The 23,399-nt window shown below is 40.6% G+C and overlaps 1 protein-coding gene across 3 annotated transcripts in view; it reads left to right on the top strand.

Moving 5' to 3' along the window:
• diaph1 (diaphanous related formin 1) overlaps positions 1–23,399 on the top strand; it is a 103,496-nt gene that overhangs the window by 72,185 nt on the left and 7,912 nt on the right. For all 3 annotated transcript variants that reach the window (XM_030739468.1, XM_030739469.1, XM_030739470.1), the window contains 9 exons: positions 12,878–12,973; positions 13,073–13,167; positions 13,619–13,720; positions 14,055–14,294; positions 14,795–14,924; positions 15,187–15,311; positions 15,463–15,627; positions 16,092–16,224; positions 20,304–20,393. In XM_030739468.1, coding sequence (XP_030595328.1) covers positions 12,878–12,973; positions 13,073–13,167; positions 13,619–13,720; positions 14,055–14,294; positions 14,795–14,924; positions 15,187–15,311; positions 15,463–15,627; positions 16,092–16,224; positions 20,304–20,393 — 1,176 coding nt within the window. The remainder of the gene's footprint in view (positions 1–12,877; positions 12,974–13,072; positions 13,168–13,618; positions 13,721–14,054; positions 14,295–14,794; positions 14,925–15,186; positions 15,312–15,462; positions 15,628–16,091; positions 16,225–20,303; positions 20,394–23,399) is intronic.

Genomic DNA, 23,399 nt, shown 5'->3' on the forward strand with positions numbered 1-23,399 from the left:
CCAGGCGTCAAGGGAGGGAGAAGCAGAGGAAGGAAAGGAATGCTAATTTTATCACCACAGTGACGGAGTGCAAAGGAGAGACAGAAAAAGAGAGCGAGAGTAAGAAAATGTCACTCGTCTGAGGAAATGAGATGGCCATTGCACTGAGTGTGTGTGTGTGTGTGTGTCGGTGCATCTCAACAGAAAGGATCAGGCTGACAGTCTGAGTGACATTTTGTGTATTTTTCCTCCGCTTTGTCTCACTCCCCTGTTTAGTAAATGGTATATGTATATGTGTATATGTGTGCATTTGTGTTTATGTGCAGGGGCAAATCAGAATGTATGCATGGTGTGTGTTTTTCAAACCAGTGTAAGATCTGTTTTCTACCCTTTTTGTTTTTCAACACAATCATCTGTCTTTCTTACTTTTGCTTCATTCCAGTGCTCTGTCTTTACTTCTCACTCATGTCGGAAATGTAATCACGTTCAGGGGCTGCACTGAGGGAAAGAGTGGGAGCTGGGTGGGAGGGAAAGAGGGGGCCAAAAGAGAGAGTTTGAGGCGAATGTAGGGAAGAGGAAGAAAAAGCCATTGGTATGTGTACCCAATTACCACTCCAGCCAGCCCAAAGTCACCTTCGCAGACAACGGACTCACACACTCTCAAAATAGCTACTTCCATCCCGCCTCCTCTGTGCGAATGTATGTGTGTTTGTTACAGTCGTGATGAGGTAGACTGAATAATATCATGGCCTTCCTCTCATCCGTCAGCACAAGGTTTATTACGAGTGTGTCATCCTTGTGTGTAATTGTAGCTCTGTGTATGTATGTGTGTGTTTGTGTGTGTAAGAATGTGGGTGAATGTGTGGGTGTGCCCTGTGTCTGATTGCACTAGCTGATTGAGTCCTAGCCCTGCAGATTTCAACCCAGGTCCTCATCCTCTGATTAGGTGATGTGCGAGGAAAGTGTGTGTGTGCGCGCGCGCGCGCGTGTGTGTGTGTGAGAGAGAGAGAAACTTGAGCATAAGACTCTTTAACAGTGTCTATTGCTCTTTCTTTGAGTTTTGTGAGCTTATTCAGAGTTAGTTCTTGTGCGTGCGTGTGTTACTACAAATTCCTGTGCTTCTGTTTTTGTGAGGCATTCGTTGAGTTCTGGACCTTACTAGTAAGTGAGATATTTACTGTTAGACCTTTTTTTTTTTTTTTTTTCTCCCCCAAAGTGCAAATGAAGAGTTAGGATTTGGATTTATTTAGATCTAAACTTGGTCTAGATAAGTGCTAGAAGGTACAGGTTTAAGACCTGGTTAACTTTCTTACTCGGGCCTGCAGACAATGTGGGTTCTTACAAGCAAAGCAGTGCAAAGGTCTGTGTGTGTGTGCCCTTGTTAACCATGGCCTCGTTCCGCCTTGCTTCCTAATTAAGAGACCGTAGGCCTCCCAGCACTGCCTGCTATCCCACACTCCGCTGGGGCAGAAAAGGACAGGAACAGAACAAGAGAAGGAGAGCAGTAGAAAGACGAGAGAGAGAGGACAGAAAAATGAAAAAGCAATGTGTCAAAACATTAAAATGAAAGAGAGTGATACATTTAGAAAGGAGACGGAGGAAAACAAAGGGAGGATTTCTTGTGAGGGATTGAGAAGCCCGAGCTGATGAGGGAGAAAATAATAGAAAGTGTAGAAATGTGGATTTAGTGAGAAGGGATAGTGTGGACTGATAGGGCGTTAGGCCTATACACATTCTCCATTTCCCTCGCTAAATTGATGCCACTCATTTCCATAAATGTCTATGCATTGTGTGCGTGTGTGTATGTGTGTGTGTGTGTGGCTTTCAAGTGGTAATCTGTTCAATCTTATTCTTTACTTTCCATCTGTATAGGATCTTTCGCTCCATCGCTCCCCATCTTTTGCAATCACATCTGACTGACTCCTTTGAAATGAGTGTGTGCGCGCAGTGATGTGCATGTGTGTGCCCCCATATCTGTGGTTAGATACATTCTTGTATATCCTTGTATGCCTACATAACTGTTTGCCATTCTCTCTCCTGCTCTTGTCAGTGTGTGGTGAGATAGTGGGTTAAATTTTAATGGTGCTGCCATCTTTCAGTAGCTTCTGAAAGAGGGCCAATGGAGACTGACACACTCACTGAGCCGTGAGAAGAGACAAGATGGAGAGAGGAGCGATAGCTTGGTAGACATAAACACACATGCTAGGTCACAAGTCCACTGTATAAACAACAGGTAGGAGGAAGAAGCACTGCACTTTTTTGGTTTTATAATTTGCAGAGGATTCTATTAATTTCCTCTCCTTGGGTCCTATTTTTAAAGCATAACATTACATTTACTTTTGCCATTGTAAAGGCTGTGAACTCTACAGCTCTAAATAATAAAATAAAACCAATCACCTCCAGGTGACCCCTGCAGGTTGAAGCTCCCCAGTGCAGAAGATGATCTTTACATATGTTCCCTTTAGAGGATTCAAGTATTAAAAGATGCATGACGGGTGTTAAAACCCTGATTCTTTTCCTGAATGTGCTGTCCTCACCATCAATCATTTTTAGCTACAGAAGACCTAGAAAATTTCTTCACATGCAGTCCTTCTGGAATGCTTTGGCCGAGCGCTGAGGCCAAAGCCTCTGGTTGTGTGTGTGAATCTGTGAATTCGGTCAAGCAGACACTCATGCACATAAACATTCATAAACAGTCTCTGAGCCATATTGTGTGTTGTTTCTTGATTGTTTTCATTCACCCAGCCTCACATAGCTGTGTGATTGGCAACACGTCCCCTGATGGCTCACTAAGCACATAGAGGGATTAGGTGTGTACTTCTGTGAAATTTGTTTTTGTTTGTGGCGTTGTGTGCATGCATGTGTGTCTTGCATTTCGCCAGTCTCAGCTACAGCCAATTCCTGAGAGAGGCCAGCAGACAGATGTTCTAGGAGAGGATTTGCATGTCTGTCTCTCTGTTTAAATATCTATTTCTCTTGTTTTGTTTATTTTGGGGGGTTGGGGATTTTTCCTCTTTTGGGGAGGGGTTAAAACGGATTTCACAAACTGAAAACCCTGCGGCACTCCAGTGGATCTTTGGTGAGATAGACTTTTCCCCAGGTTCCCACGCAGAAGTGGAGGTTGCCAGATCATAGTTGTCATCCCCCTCCAGCTACTTAGTTTGACTCTGATCCAGTGTTTTGATGTATTTCAAACACCTGCAGTAGTTTTCCTAAAGTGTGTGCAACAAAGAAAAAGGTTCACATACACAAATGCTAATAAGTGTTCACTGCGTTCTTCACAGTATGAACTACAATAATACTTACCATTGTTTAAAAAGACTGAATAAAATACACTAAATTTAGGTCACTGTTTGGTTTATGGATTCAGAAAATATTCATACCCATTCACCTTTTGCGCACTTGGTTCTGTAGAAATTATTTGCTTTAGATTTTGTGCAGTTGACGCATTGCACATTACTACACTCAATAATCCTCAGTAGAAAAATTAAAACATGTTGCAACTTCTATAGACCTCCATAATAAAACTGCATGAGACATGGACTACAGCAAAGGCATGGATTCATTTCTGAAGGCTATGGTGTTCCCAAAAGCACAATGTCCTAGTAATTGTGAAATATACAGTTTGGAATAACCAGGAGTCTTCACAGACTTGGTCTTCCAGCCAAAGTGAGTAACAAGGAGGTGGTCAAGAACATATAGTGCTCAAGAAGTCTTTTCCGTAGAGTGGACAACCTGTCAGGACTACCTTATCAACAGAGCCAGGTCATTCAGGTCCAAAGTGGCGAGGTGAAAGCCTCTTGTTAGAGGCTTATAATACTTGAAGGTAGCCAGCTGACGTGTTGAGCATTCTGAAGAAAAAAGAGAAAAAAAGATTCTCATATGTGAATTTAAAAAAAAAAAAAGAGCCCTCCATCATTAGGCAGTGCTCATCACCTGGCTAATGCCATCCCTCCTGTGAAGGATTGTGGTGACATTTACATACTGTGGGGTTGTTTGTCAGTGACAGGGACGAGGAGACTGATCAGAACTGGAGGATGAACGCAGCCAAATACAAAGATGCCTTTGATTTGAAAACAAACAAACAAACAAACAAACAAGTCCAGTGTCCATGAGCTAAGATTGGGATTACATTTCATCTTACCACGTGACATTGGCTCAATGCAAACACCCAAGACACATCTGGAGTGGCTTCATGATAAGTCTGCCTGTAGTTCAGTATGCCATTCAAACCCCAAACTCAAGACCTAAATCCAAAATATTTATAGATGGACCTCAAAGTGCTGTTTCACAGATGATTCTTATTCTTTCTGATGGAATGAGAAGCATCTGTGAGGAAGACCCAAAGCTCTTGTTGAGGCAGAAGGTTTCACTGCTTTGTACACGAATAAGAGATCTTGTATTTACAATAAATAAGAGGAAAAAGTGATGTGTTATTGAATGTAGACTGATGGGCTAAATATCCATATGGAAATAAATCTACGGCACTATTAAGCATGCTAAAATGGGATCTGGTTACTTTCTCAATCATGCATATGGAGATGACTGTTTTTCTATTGTGTTTATCATGAGAATTGTGACAGTCTTTCTCGAACTGGGATCTTTATTCGTATTCCATTGACAATATCGCTTTTTCTCCCAATTCTTCCCTCTCATGTTTTTTTTTCTCTGCTCTTCCCCCACAGTACTGTTTCCTTTCGCAATTGCTTGACTTTGTTACTCATCTCCTTTATCTCTCCTCAAGTACTGCTGTTCACATCTTTTCCTCTTTTCATTTTCTTTACTTTCTCTCCTTGCCTCTCCTATCGTTTCCTCGGCTTGATCATGTTAATATGTTGGCTGAAAGAAATAAAAATAATAGTGACAGGCACCAGAAAACAGCCCAATCTTTTTTTGCCTCGAGACAGACACTTAAGTGTGTGTGCGTATGTGCGTTTGTCCTGCAAGCGATGGCTGACATTAGAAAAGGCAAAATTCCTTACTTCTTTCCATCTCCCTCATTGTGCCTTGCTTGAGGGATAATTAGATCTAGCAGAATGAGTCCTTGTCCTCCTCTTTGCCACATTTGTGTGCTTTTATATACATTTTTGTGTGTATGCGCTGTGTGCGTGTTTGCATGTGTGTGCCAGTCTTTCCACCATGTGGTCTAGTCACAATTACTAATCAGGCCCCCTAGGCCTTGCCTGAAGAGACCAAGAGAAAGCAAAGAGGGAAGGAAGGGTGGGTCAGTGATTGAGTGCTTTCCTTTGTCCCCATCACTGAAGCAGAGATAAAGATGAGTAAAGGGATGGATGGTTGGAGACAAGAGGACAGAAACTGAGGGATTAACAGGATGAGTGTGTGCACCAGCACAGTTATGCGCTTTTAACTGTCCTCCATGGCATGACACCATGTAGACCCCTATTTTTCTCTGTCCTCCTTTCATCTGTTTTGCTTTGCATAAGTCTGAACTGCTTGTATTCATAAAGTGCCTCTCTATCACGTACTCATGCTCTTTTTTTCTCCTTTTTTTTCTTGCTCCTTCTTGCTCCCACTCACTCTCTGTCTGCTATCTTTCCATAAGGTAATAATGAATATTTGAGTTCTGACAGGAGTGCAGTACCTAATCCTTTTTGCCCTGGGCAGAATACGCCTCATGGGGTGCATGTGTGTTAGAGTTCATCTAACTTTTTAATTGAGATAGAAACCCAATTTTTAAGTTTCCATTTCTACCACTATGCTCATTTAAATGAGACATTCTGCATGGCGGTGCATATATGATAGAAGCAGTCCAGATGGACAGAAATGCCAGTACATTAGGAAGGCCACTGGCGCTGTATAGAGAGTAACAATAAACTACAAGACCTAAGTCTAAGCTTCAGACAACATGAAGTATCCATGAGCAAGAGCCTGTGAACCCTTTCTGAGAGCAGCATAGGTTTGGGTGTAAACTATTTCTATACTGGAAATGATTTATTAAATTATTAGCGCGTCTTGATTTCTACTTAAAGACTGTATTGAGAATGAGAGGTTGTCAGACCTCCACAGATAGCTGTCTCTAGGAACACTAATCTCACCTGTCGGCTGTATGCACATGGATGTGAACAGTGACTACAAATGTCACTGCATGCCATCCACAACACTAGGAACAAGGTTGATGGTTGATTGATACCCAGCATTAGCAGCGAGCCTGTTTAATGATGTAATTCACTCTGCTCTCCGCAGAGGGAGCACTGTGCTGTGAAGGCCAGTGTAGCATCAAGGACATTCACACTGTGAATAACAAACACCAAAGCACCACGCAGGCTGCCAGAGTACCACAAAAAAAAAAACTACTTACATACCCAGTGAGTCACTCAGTCAGTCAGTCACACACAGCTGGTTTGTGAGTTTAAACAATCAAGCTTTTGTGTTTTTCCTTTGTCTTTGTACTGCATTTAAAGCCTCAGGTGTGATGGGTGGCTCAAGGTCACACATCTTTGTCCTTTAAACTTCTCTCCTGCTCTCTCATCGCCTCAGTTTTCACACCTTTATTTGCTCTCGCTCTTTTCTGATTTGATTTTCTTCTCCCCTTTACACTCTGTAGCTCCCCTACACTCCCTCTATCTCTCCTCCTTGTAATTAGCCAGTGTAATTGCAGTAGTAAATCTTTTCTGATGTCCCAAGGAGACTGGCTGATATAGGACTGATTTAATAAGCACACCATAGCAGCTCACCTCTCTCTCTCTGCGTGAGTGTGTGTGTTTGTTGGGTGGGGGTGCTCTGTCTGTGTCCTCTGTTATTTGCTATGGGGATTTATTGGCTCTTTGTGTGGTTTCAGCAACTGTGAATTTGAGTTCAAGGTAGTGCTGTGACGGTGTGTCGACTGTAGTGCACCTTATCAGCAATGCAGGGAGCATACTCTGTGTGTGTGTGTGTGTGTGTGTATGTGTGTGTGTCTCATTACGTGCCATGTGTGCGTCATCACCAAAGACCTTCATGGCCAGAAGAGCACAGAGAGGTCAGATTGGCCCTGAGAGAACAACTCTACCACACAAACCCACACGTACAGATCCAATGACCACACTCAGCCACATCTGTTTTGTACACCTTACATCACCATATACACATAAAACAAAGCAGTATGTTCTTTCTTTCAGCTTTTTCTACTTCCTTGTCCATAAACACATTCATTTGCATACACAAACACAACTTGGACAGAGTGTGAAGGTAATAAACAAGACTGTAGCCAGCTGGGTGCAGAGGTTTGCCAGCCTTTTGTCATCAAACTGTAGTTCACTATTTGCACCAATGGAGGGCACTGTTACTCCATACATAAATACTGGCCTCACTGAAGGAGCCACACTTTTTGCCTCCATGCTGTATATTACAATAAAATACAGTATGTTTAACTGATACAGTAATAAAAAAAAATACAAGTGTGATTGTTTTGAGGCAGGTAAAATGAAAATTGAGTGTTCGAGCTCTGAACACCGAACAAATTTTAAGTAAAGTTATTGTAGTTTAAAATATATTTGTTTCCTTTCGTCCTTTTGGTCTAATCATTAACAGAAAAATTAAAGTAAAAAAATGTGATTGTTGCCTTCTGTCATTCTGACAAAGACCCATATTTATTTTATCTTTGTATTAATTTGATCTTATAAAAATGTAGAAACTTAAAGGTGTTGTAAAAGTTATCAGTGTAGGTGTAACTAGTTAAAGCAATGTATAAGAAAATTACACTTTGAGCATTTATACAAATGTTTATTAGCTGGCAGGAAGTGTGTGCGTGAGTGTGTGTGTGTGTGTGCAGAACATACATTTCAATGTCCAGAAACAGACATTAATAAAATTGTGGCCACACAATTTTTTCTGTTTTTGGTTTAAAGTGTTTTATTTTGAGCCAGTGGATCATTTCTAATGTCAAAGTGTAAAATTTATCATTGGGATTTTTCTGGATATTTTAGTCATAAAAAAATAGTTTTTTATAGTGTTTCTAAAGCAAATATAACATAATATGAATTATTTTCAATAATTTTAGCTGCAGCTACACCATTCATGCACCAGGGGAGCGCAAGGGAGCACAGTCTTAGCCCCTCCCACATGCCCTCCCCCTGCATCCTGGCCCTGCCTACATCCTGCCCCACGCCACCCCTCCCCACTGCCCCACCCTGCCATCTGGTCCTTTTCACACAATTGCGCACGAACACACATACACGCACACAGTCAGGAATCTTTTCTCCTCATTTCCTTTCACAGTGGAAAAACAGGATGAAGGGGCTCTTTCAGACCCAAGGTTACCGTGGAAACCCCCTTATTCTTCTTCTGTCAAACACTCTTACATTGTAACACAGTGACAGAATGTTGGACATTTAAAGTTTAAAGGGACTATGGCTACAGCTGTCCATCTGTCTGCCATAGTTTGGGCTTCATGTTTCTTTAAACAAAGGACTTTATGCTCCTTCCTCTTTTTCCTTTTCTTCTTTGTCTCATTTGTATTTCTACTAGTTTAGCCTTACGTAACTAAACTTCTAAAGCTAAAAACACATAGTGTTCTCATTAAGTTCGCCTGTAATACATTCCGTCTTTGTTGATGTTAGAGGTTGGCAAAAGATCTGTTTTTAGTTCTTTCTCTGGAGCACATTCAGCAACTTTTTCCAACAAACTGCTCAACTCAGATGTTGATGTTGAAACTATACTCCCTCTCCTCTCTGTTCCACTTTAGACAATCTCCAGCAGCCCTGGAATGCTAAATGAGGGGAAAAAATGTTAGTTTGAAGTTATATAAAGTTAATTTTGTGTATTCCATCTATCTCACCACCAGAGGGACCATGAAAAACAGGCTTGATGCCACAAATATACAATGGAGCACATCATCTGAAGGCTTTTAGTGGGTTAAAAATAAACGGCAGCACTCCACAAACAGGGAGTGGTGATGAGAGGATGAACAGACCACATAAAAAGACTGAAAAGGCAATAGTAAAGAAAAGAGGCTGTGCTTTCTGAGAGTGGACTAAAGCTATTCTTTGAGTTCAGGCTAAAGGGCTCAAAGTGTTTTAAGTTCTTTTTTTCTTTCTTTCTTTGTTTCTCTTGATTCTGCTAAGCACGAGCCTTTCCCTTCATTTCATCTTTCCCCCCCCTCCTTTCTTACTCTGGCTACCTGACACCTTCACTACACATTTTCTCCTTTTAAGGAGAGAGGGAATAAGTCGAAGGGAATAGGAAGGGTTGGTGAAGTAGACACTGAGGTCTGCTGACTGATAACAGACTCCCCTTTGTGTAGCTCCAGTCAGACAGAGACATACACAGACACTTAGTTACATATTGACAAAGACCGCAGCATGACCTGGCTCCTCATGATCCTCAGTACCCCTTCTTTAGGTCCTCTCATCCTCTCCTCTCTGTAGTTGTCCACTCCCCCCACCCCTTTCCTCTTAATTAGAAACAGAAGTCAGAAATGGAAGAATTTCTTTTCATGGCACAATCGTGTGTTTGTACACACACACACACACACACACACACACACACACACACACACACACACACACCCTCCCCCCTTTTTTCCTCATCTCTCAGTGCCAAGCAGCTGTTGGGGAGACGAGGGGGAGGTGTTCCAGGAAAAGCTGTGTTTTTGTGTGCGTGCGTGCATGTTGTCTGTGTAGAATTGGTGGTAGTGATTTGTTTCCAGAAAAGAGGCCTTGTGTGTATTACAGTTTTAACAAAAAGTCAACTGGGACAGTAAAACATGTGGATGTTAAGATGTCGGCATTCCACATTTGCGTACATGTGGCTTATGTGTGTTTGTGTGCCTAGTCACATATGTGTTCTGCATCAGTCATCTCCTTTCCTCCCCCACAGTGACTAAGAGTAACTTGATGCAGTGCTCCATAGCAACCACTAGAGGTGCCATCAGCTCATAAATGAAAAGAGCAGGCTGTCTGTGGAAACCACAGAGCAGCCATTTTACAATCTGCACACCAGACCCCATTTTATGAATCAGCCATGATGTCAACATAGCCAGGACTGATTCTATTGGCTAGAGCGCAGCTGGCACTGGAGCACTGTAGATTTCCACATGCACAAAGACACATGCTTCCTCACTGGGTCTCTATTGCTCTGAAAAGTGCACACACTGACCTAGTGACGTGATGCTGCTTCTAGGTCATTTGTCTTTTCCCAAACTGAACTGTTGAGTTTATGTACTATCCAGAATAGATAATCATCATTGTAGTATATGCACTTGAATACCTGCTGTATAGGTCAGCAGGTCAGTATTTACATGTGCAAGGACTTAAGGGATTTGATGTTAGGCTTTAAGTGTTATCTTAATTTCTTCCATTTTTAGATGGCATATCTCAAATAAATTATTTTCTGTCACTGTCAGTTTCCTTGTTTGTGTCTCTCTAAAGATGGTTATTTATATAAGCTTCTAACTGCCTTTCTTTTTAACTGTCAAGCTGTGACTTGCTGTGTTTGTGCAAAGATAGTTGTTGTTTCCTGTCAGATGTCCGGATGGATTTTCCTATCCTTTGTGTGTCTCTGTGTGCACATGTGGTGACTGGCTTCCTGCTTTGGTTTCCTGCCCTCAGCAGGGACTAATAATGGAGTGTAGGACACATAGTAGTACTTCTGTTGGCAGTGAAACACATAATTGAATATACTGATATAATGCAAACTATATGAAAATAGTAAACATACAAAGTTGAAACCTAAGATGCAAATGATAAGTGAAAAGTTTCATAAAGCTGAAGCTGATAGTGAGTGAAACAGTGGGCCTTCTTCAGGCCACAGTCCACTGACTGTTCTGTGTGTGTGTGTGTGTGTGTGTGTGTGTGTGTGTGTGTGTGTGTGTGTGTGTGTGTGTGTGTGTGTGTGTGTGTGTGTTCTCTAAGGGAATGGCTAAACTGAGCGATGAAGAGCTCATTAGGAGCCTGGCTCGTTAACAGCTTGTTTGGCCGGTTGGCATCTCATATTGAGACAATACACTGTTTGACTGGACATATGGATGATTGGACAGATGAATGAAAGAGCTGTGAAGCTGTCATTGTTGTCTCTGTGGAGAATACTAACAGTGCTGTTGTTTGAATGAAGCTATCTTTTGCTTTTCTAACAAACTGTACTTGAATGTAAACAGACTGTAGTGAGAAATGGCAACATGATTGAGGAAATGTTAAAAAAAAACAAGGCTGCATGTACAGCAGGGGTAGGCAACTGAATTGTACTGAAAATAGATTTTTGTAAAGCTGATAATTAAGCACTCATAAGCGGGTCTCTCTCCACAACATCTCACCAGGGTTTTAAAAGGGTTACTTTTGTTTTTATATATAAAGCCTTTTCTGTTACATTGAAACCAATAACTTTAAGTTTTGATGTCACTGCATGAGGTCATTTTTAGGCGGTAGAAACAGGTGGTCTGCTGAGGATAAAGGGGATGTTTTTGATTTGTATTGTTTGTCCTATAAGGATGTACTCGCACTCCATATGCCATACCAGCACCATTGTTGACTTTTAGTATCAGGTTCTCTGTGTGTGTGTGTTCTCATGTCTAGGCTTTACAAAGATGAGGCAAGGCCACAGACAGGCTGATAAGTCTTATATTGTGACTAAAAAACTAAGCTCAGTGTTATAAACCAGCACTGGTGTTTTTCATACTTTAAGATACACAGAAAGGCAGAGAGGGATAGAAATTGGCTCAGAAAACTGTTTTTATTGCCTCTTTTGTACACTGGAATAAAATGAGTTTCTGTTACTTTTAGGGCCTTTTAAAAAATGTTCGCACTGATACACAGCCTGACTGATACTGGATTTTCTTTTTCTTTTGGGCCCCAACACTGATTTTTCTGAAGTAAAATAAAACGCCATCAATATATCTGATAAAATTCTTGATGATTGGAAAGTTAACAATGACTCGTGTGTGGGAATAAAAGTTTTCATATTGGACAGCATATAAGACTATCAATATATCTGATCAATACATAGACCAATATAATTACCTGGCTTTGCTTCTAGAGACAGACCTCTATAAAATATCAAAAATCCATCTCAAAATGACCTCAGCTCAGAAAAGTGTCTTTAGTTTATCTCACCCACAACTGAAAATACATTTAAATGATATAATAACACATACAAGTAACTTATAAATGTAAACAAGTGTTTTACGGTATTGTTCATTTTGCAATTGACAGATTCTCGAATTATTCCAGTGTGGATCATGACATGCAGTATATCAAGTACAAATGGCTAGATATTGACAGAAACAAGTGAACAGCTGTGACATCTGGATCTCTGCTGACCCTGATGTGCCTGGCTGTGTGGACAGTGGGCTGTTATGTGGTCAAACCTATGTTCATCAGTCACTCCTGATTCTAATCTAGTTCATATCCTCCCCCACCCTCTGACACATCCTTACAGTCGCAATCCTGACCTTGTCAAAGCAAGTTAATGTAAAATGTCTCGGCTGAGTGTGAGTGTGTACAACAGAATGGTGTGTTGTGAGGTGAATCCTAACTTCAAATGCCTTACAGCTAACAAATGTCTGACCATATTTAAAAGAACCCACACACTCCAGGGACATGTTTCCCCCGGTGTTGCAGCCATTTCATGTTAGTTCAGTCTTACCCTAAACCAGTGATGTGATATTGCTGACACCTTCATGACACCATACAGTTTGGGAAAAAATGAAAAAAAGCAAAAGCTATGCCAAGTCTGTCAGTTTTCATAGCCATCACATATGCCCTCTATCCATCTGTCTGATCCACTTCTGTGTTACAGCACCAACTAATTTCACTGCTGTCTTTCTTCTCAGCTTTCTTTCTGTTTAAGTGTACAAGTCATTTTAAATTATGAAATGTATCAATAAGTCAACTTTGTTACAAAGGCTCCTCTTTCTACTTTGCATATCTGACTATAAAGTTCCCCTTGTCTCTGTCCACCTCTGCAGCTAAAAAGGAGCAGGATGGTGGAGATGAAAAGCAGGTGCAGAAGAAGAAAGTGAAAGAGCTGAAGGTTCTTGACTCCAAGTCTTCACAGAACCTCTGTAAGTCGATTTTCCTGATACCACAATATTAGATTGCTTTTATGCATACAAATGGGGTATAATCAAGCAAGTCCTGCTGTTTGTGTTTACTTAATAAAGCTATTTTCCTGGGATCGTTCCGTATACCTTATGAAGAGATCAAGAATGCTATCCTGCAGGTCAATGAGAAAGTCCTCACAGAGTCCATGGTTCAGGTACAGATCTGTGTCTTAGTGTCATGCTAAGCAATGTTAGGCATCTGCTTGTTTATGTTATGAAATAAAATGAAGTGATTTGTTAAAAGGATTTTCCTTTATTGGTCTGTGTTAACTACTATACTAGATTTACAAGTTTAATATGTATTTAACTATGAGTGCTGAGTGAAAACAATAAGCAGGATGATAGTGTGAGCATCCTCTATGCTTTTATTTCAGCTAGTGCCGGTTTTGCTGACTCTCAGCAAAAGAACATTTTTATTTATTTATGATTTAACTTTCTAAACTCCTTTATTTACCCAGAAATATTCTTGAAATATTTATAGCACGACTCACTCAATCTATGTCTCTGTTTTGTGTAGAACCTTTCTTAGTGAAGGATTAGCTTGTAATGCATCTAAGTGTCTTTCCAGTATTACCAGTCATATACATTTTGCTTATTGCCACGTAGAACCTGATCAAGCAACTACCAGCACCAGAACAGCTGAGTATCCTGGCAGACATGAAAGATGAATACGATGACTTGGCTGAGTCTGAGCAGTTTGGTGTTGTGGTAAGGAAACGTATATATACACATCCAAATGAAAAACCCCAGAAAATAGACACTCATGCTTTGATAAAATGGTGATTGTATAATTGTCAGCTGACGTGAAGATGACTAACCACAAACTTGGTGTGATGTCAGATGAGTTGTAGAAAGTGTTGAGTTTGTCAGTATATTAGACACGGAATGTCCTCATGCTATTAAACACAGAGGGCTTTGTTCAAATGTAGATTTGAGTAATGGATGAACTCACTTCACTTACCAACAACTGTAACACACAAGTGCAGACAGTGTAGCAACAAACAGGGAATGGGTTTCAAATACCCCTCTCTTGTTTTTCCAGGTGTCCAGTGTGAAGCGTCTCATGCCACGGCTTCAGGCCATCTCGTTCAAGCTTCAGTTTGATGAACAGCTGAACAACATCAAGCCAGATGTGGTGTCTGTGACGGCAGCCTGTGAGGAGCTTAGGAAAAGTGAGACCTTTGCCAAGTTGCTGGAGATCATCCTCCTTGTTGGGAACTATATGAATTCTGGCTCCCGCAATGGACTGGCATTCGGCTTCTCCATATCTTACCTGTGCAAGGTGAAGGGGGGGACATATGACACACACCCACAATAACAACTGAATGAATGTACTGAAAATCTGGCTTAGAATAAACAGCAGGAAAACTGGGTTGTGCTATAAAAACAGCAAATCAGTTCACTGCCCATAACTTTGAATTTACTTATCATCAACTATACTGATCAAAAACTGAATCTGATCCTGTGCCTTATTCCATTTTGAACAGTTTGTTTAATAGCTAGTGGCTAGTGCCAGGTACTGAATGACATGTTTGTTTGTTTGTTTTTTAATGTTAGCTTCAGATATAGTATGATAACAGCTTTATTAGTACTTGACATAATAAGTCCTTCATTAAAATATTGCTACACTAAGTGTTTAAACACTGGAATTTATACTGTACTGTCTGATTTTTATAATAGCAGATAGACAATAAAGGCCCAGTCAAACTTTACATTTAGATTGGGAACAACTCATGCATATGTTGACAATGTGGTCTTTTTAAAATTCTTTCTTCCAATCAGCTCCGTGACACCAAATCAGCTGATCTGAAACAGACCCTGCTCCATTTCATTGCTGACGTGTGCCAGGAGCAGTATCCTGCTGTTATGAACTTTCCAGAGGAGCTCATTCATGTTGAAAAGGCCAGCAGAGGTACTTTGGACATCTAACCCTTATTCTGGTTTCTGATTATATATGGTATCATCCTCCTGGTTACATATATTAATTTTGTAATGCAAATCTCCTTTTAATACAGTGTGCTCACATTGTTTCAGCTGATGGCACACCATTCCCAATCTGTATTTAATGCTCTTATTCACAATATCTGTCACTTATGAAAAAAATAATCAAGAGTCCATGATGAGCTTTATGTGTGGGTGCTCAGCATTGTCAACATTTTCCTTGTCCATGGCAGTTTCTGCAGAGACAATTCAGAAGAACCTGGAAATGATGGGCCGTCAGATCAAGACCCTGGAGAAAGATCTGGAAACCTTCCCTCCTCCACAAAATGACAAAGACCTGTTTGTGGAGAAGATGTCGATATCCTTTCTGTTCAACTGTTTAATAGAATTTTTCAGGTTTCTTCAAGCCTCATTTTTTTTTTTCATTATTCATGATGGTAGTTTTTTGTGTTTTCTTGTGTTTAAATTACACAATACAGATTCTGTGTACCTTAACGCCATGTATTTACAGCTTTGTGAGCCAAGCCCAGGAACAGTATGAGAAGCTGGATCTGATGCACAAGAATATGGAAAAGCAGTACATTGATCTGGGAGAATATTTTGTCTTTGACCCCAAAAAGATGTCTATAGAGGAATTCTTTGGTGACCTCAACAACTTTAAAAACATGTTCCAGGTGCGTGCGTGCGTGCGTGCGTGTGTGTGCGTTTGTGAAAGTAAATGTGAGTGAATGACTGAAGTCAGTTATATCATAAAAACAAGGTTGTTGTGTACAAAGTTATTGTGTACAAAGGTAAACACAAGTGCAGTTATCAAAAATGTAATAGATGAAAGGCAAATAACAAAAAAAAAAACCTGACACCTGGCTGTATTGACAAAATAATGAGTCACTCTGTTATATTATAAGTTTAAACAATAACTGTAATTTTGCCATTTGTGAGGGCCCACCTTTGATAACTTGTTTTACCACTTACAGAGAATAACGGTCAGGCACTGGTTTTGAAGTTGTGTTTACACACAGACATCCATCATATTCATCATACATTTGGCTTTATCTCATTTTGCTCTTTTAATATGTATTCTTAAATTATATATGTATAGATACAGCTTGTCATGTTTTCAACTTCTTTCCCCAAACAGCAAGCGGTGAAAGAGAATCAGAAGAGGAAGGAGGCTGAAGAGAAGATCAAGAGGGCCAAGCTGGCAAGAGAGAAAGCAGAAAAGGAGAAGGAGGAGAAACTCAAGAAGAGCCAGCTACCTGACATCAACGCAGGTCACAATTGCTGCATCATATGTTTACGTACATGAAAATGAAATGGAGAGAGACAGACTCTCCTCATTTCTTCCTTTGTATTTCCCTGAGATTCCTGTTGGGGGCAGTCAGAGTCCATACATGTGTGGGACGTTTGTGTGCATGTGTGTGTGTGTGTGTGAGTGTGAAAGAGCAGCCCATCAGCATTTATTGACTGGAGTTAATCTAATGTTGATGGCCTGTTTTAAAGTAAACAAGTAACAATGAAGCTCCACATAAACAGAGGACAAAGATATGTGCAAGGAATTGCTTGACCTATTTTCACTACTCCAGTGATCAGGGGATTTTTTTTTACCCCCACCCCCCCCCACCCCCACCCCCCCCCACAAGAAAACAGAAATAACTTCAAACTCTCCTTATCAGGAAAAAAAAAACATATTTCCACTCTTCTATGCAATGCTATTATACTTAAAAATTGCTGGTAGCATTATTGTTCCCTTTAATGCACATATGGATTCTGACTCTCATCCCCATGTACACAGTAAGCACTCAAATCCTGCCTTGGAGAGACACATTTAGACACACACTTTTCCCCCTTCTCTGAGTCTGTGACCTACTTTCAGTACATTCCTTCTCTCTCTGGCTCCAGTTTGGTTCTGCAAAGCCCCTGCTCTTTCACTGTCAAAATGTGCTACAGCCTTGGTGCTCTCAAAGAGTGTGTGTGTGTGTGTGTGTGTGTGTATGTTACAAATAACTGTCATTTTGTGAATTATTTTGTTTTGCTTTGCCCGTGTGTTGAAGAAACATTATGCTGACCAAAATGTGCCTAAGGTGTGTGTGTGTCTGCTTTTTTTAAACTCTTATAAAAAGTCTTTCTGGGCTTTCTCCTAGTAGTACATGTTCCAGCTGGCTTCTGTTCTCTTCTCCCTTTCATTGCTTTTATTCCAACAGTGCCACTTTTTCCCCCTTTAGCTCCCGTTTTGTGTGCAGTTCATTTAAAGGGCAGTTCAAGGCACCAAAACTCCATTTAGAAAATTTTGCCTCAGTGTTTAAAGTATGGAACATATATTGTAGAAAAAGTTTCATGTTCAGTCTCTCGAGACATGCACACATGGAACATAATAGTGCTTCAAAGGTGTGTGTGTGTGTGTGTGTGTGTGTGTGTGTGTGTGTGTGTGTGTGTGTGTGTGTGTGTGTGTGTGTGTGTGTGTGTGTGTGTGTGTGTGTGTGTGTGTATGTCTGTGTCTGTGTACACATTAGTGGCCAGTGATCATTTACATACAGGTGGCATATTTGACTGCCCTGTACCCTGGAGTCATTCTACACCTCCCATTTGATTTTAACCACACACAAATTGGCACGCACACATCCACCTGGTCTTTGTTCTGTTTGTTTTATAACCCTAATACTGGGTGGCTGCTATACAATAGTTGTTTTCATCAGCTATGCTTTCACACGCTGACATGTTCCTGTTTTCCATCTCTTATGAATCTGCTTGCATACCCTTACTATCTCATAAATTCTCTCAATGTTCCTTTGACTTTCTATCTCTGTATCCAAAATAATCTGACTTGCTGGTTAAACTGTGGAAGGTCAGTGTGTGTTTGCAGTTTGTGGCCTTGTCATTCCATGTGAGTCACAGAGACTCAGTGGAGTCTCGGTTTGCATGCATTCTAAGCATGTGCTGGTAGTTATTTTGTATAAATCATTGTAAGATTCTTTGGTAATCATTACATGTTGCTGTTTTTAGAAAAGAGCCATTGAGAGCTTTAACTTGCCTTTCATGACTCTCATAGAACATTTAAATACAGGAATCAGTAAACTGAACTGGCAGAGTACTTTGTAACCACACCCAAAACTTGATGTTCCAAGCAAGTTATATTTTTGCTCTAATTTTATCTGTTAAATACAGTCTACTATATCCCTGGCCCATCTTTGGGCATGCTTGCTGCTGCTATTCCTTATTTCTACTGCTAGGTGTCAGTATAGTCTGTAAAAGGTTATGTGAAACTGTGTTTTTATCTATGTGGCAAAGGGTGTGTACATGTGTGGTTTTTATCCTCACATAGATGCTGGTATGGGAACTGCCACTGGGTGTGCTCGTACTCCACACAGAGAGCAAGAGTGGGAGTAATAGTGTGGGGGAGGGTAGAGGAAGGAGGATAGTAGGGCAGCAGATGCTCTGGTGGGGATTAGACTGCTGTTGTCTCTTAGAAAAGGGGGTTAGAGGAGGAGAGGAGAAAGGCACAAGCTACAAGAAGGGATGAGACAGGATAAGCCTGAGTAGCCTGATGTCTTCACTGCAGGTGACTGTGAAAAAGGGACAGAATCATGACACATTAGAAAAATAAATACATTCCCCTATCTCCACGCTCACTGTTTTTCTTTAACGTACTGTATTCCGCCTGTGTTTGCTATTATCCCCCACTACATTTACATTCTATAGTCATGTTTATTATTTGTTATTGCGTGAACATCCATTAGAGGTGCTGTTGCTCCACACAAGACATTATGCTATTTAGTGTGTGTGTGAGTGTGTGCGTGTGCACGCGCGCATTTATTGCAAATCGGATCCAAAGAGACATCTTTAAGAGTTTAGGGTCTAATGCCATTGCACTAATTAATCCACCTTATGTTCTTACATGTTTCAGTCAGTAACTTACTGTTTATGTCAAGCACTATATATGAGTGTATTTTGTGTGTGTGAATGTGCATGTTGGTTCTTTTTTTTTTTTTTAATTGACTTTCAGTACCATTTAATACCAGTGACAACTGATGTTTTGTGTTTTCCCCTTTAAGCACTGTTCCTAATCACTAACAAACTGAACTTTGTAAAGCTTCTTTTCGATATAGAGGAATAATATATAACATTACTGAATACTGTTGCTCTTGGCCACACTGCATTGTATAATACTATTGAGAGCACAAGCCCTAGGACTTTGAAGTTGTATGCTCACTAGTTCAATAATGATGTTTTATACACAGCTAGGCCATTGTTTGGTCCTTCATTGCCTTCAGCATATTGTTCCAAATCATATTTGTCAGTTGTGTGATTAGTTTAAGAGGAAATTTGCCAGAAATGTTTCCACTGAGGGGAAAAAAACACTCATTCTGATCCCAGTGTGCAGTTCTAAGACATGGACGTTAAGGGGTGCATATGAGCCATAGTAGTCTTGGGATGTGGGTAAGAGAGACTTTCTCTGACGTGACAGGCGAGACCACGGGCCATCTGCTTCATGGCTTACTGCAGGATTAAATATTGTGCGCCTGTGTGTGAGCAGAGCTATGTCCTGTTCGGTTGTGGGGGTTGGGGAACAAACAGGGTGACAGCATAAACCTTTAACCCCCAACCCTGCTGCCCCTTCCCCAGACCCCTCGGTTTCTGTTCAGGTTCAAACAAAAATAATTAAAGCCATCTGTCTGAGCGCTGAGCCATGCCACTGAATCCTGCCCACAAAATAGTCACGACAGTACTCTCTCGTACATGCAGCTTTGAGATTGGGCATCCCACTTGGCTTAGCCCACCTTCCTTTATTCATGGCCACCTGACACTAAAGCTGTGCTGAGAATGTAGATGTAAACATGAAGAGACCACCCATATAAACTGGACCTGTAAACATCCACAGATAAATGGTTAATTTAAGTACCCGTTTAACTGGAAGCCACAATTATGCATCCAATTCTGTTTATGTAGATTTGGTTTCAGTGGGTTGTTATTCCAATAGCTGTGGGCTTGTGTATATCTCCCTGAAACTGCAGTGTGTAGCCGCTAGCTGTGGAAGTAGCTGAACTAGGTCACTGCTTATCTGGGTTAATGTAGCTAATTTGCCAAAATGGCCTCATAGCTGGTGAAAATCCCCACTGTCCCCATATATAGTGTACTAAAACAGATGGGTACAACATTTTGTAAAAGCATCATTTACTCCCCTGCTAAGAAAGAATCGTACTGATTGGAAAATAATAAGGCTTTGGTAATTGAGCTGTCTGTATGTCATACATAAATGTTAAATTGCAGCATCACATATTAATGCTGATCTTTTTTTCCTTTTTTAAAAAAAATGTATTTTAATGCTGACCTTTTTTTGGTATGGTGTTTACAGAGGATGATGAAACTGGTATCATGGATGGCCTGTTGGAGGCGCTGCAGTCCGGTGCTGCTTTCAGGAGAAAGAGAGGACCCCGTCAAGCAGGTACTTACACACAAGCAGAGCCGTAAATCTTCACAAAACATACAGATGTTTCAACATTTAATGTTTTACTTGATTTATAGATTTCAGTTTCCTTCCACACAGAATGTTACATATAAGACACATTTGTTCTTTCTCCCTTTTCCATTCTGCCTCAATTTTTCTCTCAACACAGCAACAGATTTGTTTATCTTCTCTTGCTTTTGTTCCATCTGTTGCTCTGCTCAGAGGCTGAGTTGTGGTAATATTCTTTGACCATGGTTACATGGGCAAAGCCAGTGCAATCAGAGGCTGGCACAACAACAAAAGAAGAGGGAGGGTGCCAAGGGTGGGTGTGGACAGTAGGACACTTGAGAGAGAAACAACTGCTGAGGGTGTGGTGGTGGTGGAGTAGGAAAATATGATAAGTAATGAATGTAAAAAGAGGATGAACCAGCCTGTAGGCAGAAAGTTTGTTGCTGTGAATTAAGTGAGTGAATACAAAAGATGTGTAGCAACTGGCTATAGTTTGAAGGTGTCTAGCATCCCCACCTCCAAGTAAAAACATGTTTTGGTCATTGTTATTTGAAGATTTAATTTCAGCTACACAGATGGATTTATGTGTGGAGGTGCACCCACATATTGTCTTCAGTTGTTAAAAATATTTGTAGATTTAATATTTCTTAATTTTACACTAAGGTAGAGGTGTTCTTTCCCATATAGGTTTTCATACAGGCTATGTTGTTTAGTCTGTAAGCTTAAAGAGACAGACCAATAATCTAGTAGCTCCTCACTTTGTCTGTCCGACTGCCAGATCCAGTTTCATTTACTTAGTGGACACTAAAGTATTTTCTCCCTTCTTTTGTTTTGTCTGTAATCTTGCACCTTCTGTGGCTAATATGGCCTAGTAAGACCATGCAAATGAAAGTGAGTCAGTCAGAACTTAGTACAGTAACTTTGTAACACGATTCCTGGTCTTAGGCAACCTGTGTGTAGCCATGTGAGCGGGAAAGTGTCCAGTTGCCCGTTAGCTAAGAAAGAAAAATCTAGAGAGACCGTGTGTGTGTGTGTGTATGTTTAGTCACACGCACTCTTGTGTGGGTTCAGTATTCACACATAAGCGAGGTTGTGGAAGAGTTTGTGCAACTCAATCCCTCTCGCAATAGAAGCCAGATGTGAAGCAGTGGTCCAGAGTGGAGCTCAGACCCAGAGGGTAGACTGCTCTTTTCTTTCTTCTAATCTGTTTTTTTGTATAACTATTTGAATTGACAAACTTTTGGACCCCCACTTCTGACTGTAAAAGTTACTTGACCTTCAGTGTATGCTGAACCCATACATTCTTTAATTTCCTCCAAAATTTTTGTTTGTAACAAGTAGAACTAACATCCCTGAAGCTGAGCTGTTCCTTGTATAAGTCCTCCTTGCTTTCGATTGTGACTAATTCATGTCACCACAGTGCTAAACTGGCCCAGAAAAAAAAAGAAAATCTGACATTAGGCAGACCCAACCTCCCTGACTATTTGTGTTTTGCAGAAAACCTACTTAAGTAACAAGCAGCTCAGGCTCATCACCACTGAACTCACTGAGGCTGCAGTGAAAATTAAAATGAAGGGAAAGGCAGGAGCAGGGAAGAAAGAATGGGGCCCACTTGAGGGCTCAGTCATCCATAATACTGTTTGGTCACCTCAGACTTACAACAGGAAATACCTGAACATGTGTATGTGAAAGAAAGGGGGAGAAAGAACTTTCCTCCCCGCACATACTTCTGTGGTAGGATATTGTCGGAAAATATAAGTGGGTAGATGTATCACAGCTCTTCTTGGTCCCTCCTCCCTGTCTCCTCTCTTACCCCATCATGTCATTTCTGTTTTTGTTTTGCCAAAGTTCAGGCTTTTCCATGGAGTGTGTGGAGGGTGTGAAGCGCTGCTTTTTTTTTTGTTTGTTTTGTTTTTTTTGGCATTCTCAGGCATGTTAGTTTTTCTTCACTGATGTTCAAAGGCTTCTTCTCTCCACTTTGCCAGGAAGAGCCTTGAGTCTTTCACTTACACAGCGGGAAGTGTATGTTTATGTGCGTGCATGTGTGCACACATGTTTGACTGGCTGGTTGAATCAGAAGTCTTAATTTAGTGAAGTTGAAGTAGGAGGATGCATATCCTGACTCTGGCTCAACTGATACATATCTGGCACCAGTGGAGCCACGGGCAACCTTAGTCAGCAGGGAAAAACATTAATGTAAACACAGAGAGTAATATTAGTGTTTCCTACATAATGTCATTTTTTTTTTTTTTTAAATGCTGCACACAGGGCAAATTGAGATAGGATAAATACATTTAGGTCTGAGGAAAAGTAGGTTTGTTCTGTCTCTGTTACATAGTAACACACCAAGGAACCCCAGTTCTGGGAAAAGGTAATTCATAATCTTTTTGAAAATATGACAGTGGCATTGCTGTGTCAAAGGAAATCATGTGAGGTAGATCTAAAGCTGTAAGGACTCATAAAAGTGGCATCATTTACATTAGGTTTTTCATATCCCCAAACCTCTTATTTTGACATTGAGTAAATAAATGCCAGTAGGCCCTGCACCTAGTTACTTGTTTTTTCCTCATTCTAGTATTTCTTCCTTGCAGTTAAAGCACAAATAATATAATTACAGATCAGAGACCATGTGCTTGATGCAATGGTTAATACCCTTAAAAATAAAGTATTTTCTTTTAGGTAATAAAATATAGAATCACAATGTAGCCTTACACTAAAACCATAAAAAGAAGTTCCTCTATCCTCACTCTATAATTTAATCATTTTGATGAATGGAGCCAAGGCAAGTGGATTTGTAAAGTGCTTTACAGTGATGAGGCTATTTAAAGCCAGGATACATAAGGCATGATAATACAGCTGTGTGTCTACCTACCCTTATCTCAGTCTCAATACTAATTTTTTACTGTATGTTTAAATGTAATGCACAGTGAATTACCTTTGTCAGCCCTTTAAGTGGCAACACACATCATCTTTAGACTTCCAAAAATAATGATG

The sequence above is a fragment of the Archocentrus centrarchus genome, chromosome 10 (genome assembly GCF_007364275.1).
Source record: "Archocentrus centrarchus isolate MPI-CPG fArcCen1 chromosome 10, fArcCen1, whole genome shotgun sequence".
NCBI lineage: Eukaryota > Metazoa > Chordata > Actinopteri > Cichliformes > Cichlidae > Archocentrus > Archocentrus centrarchus.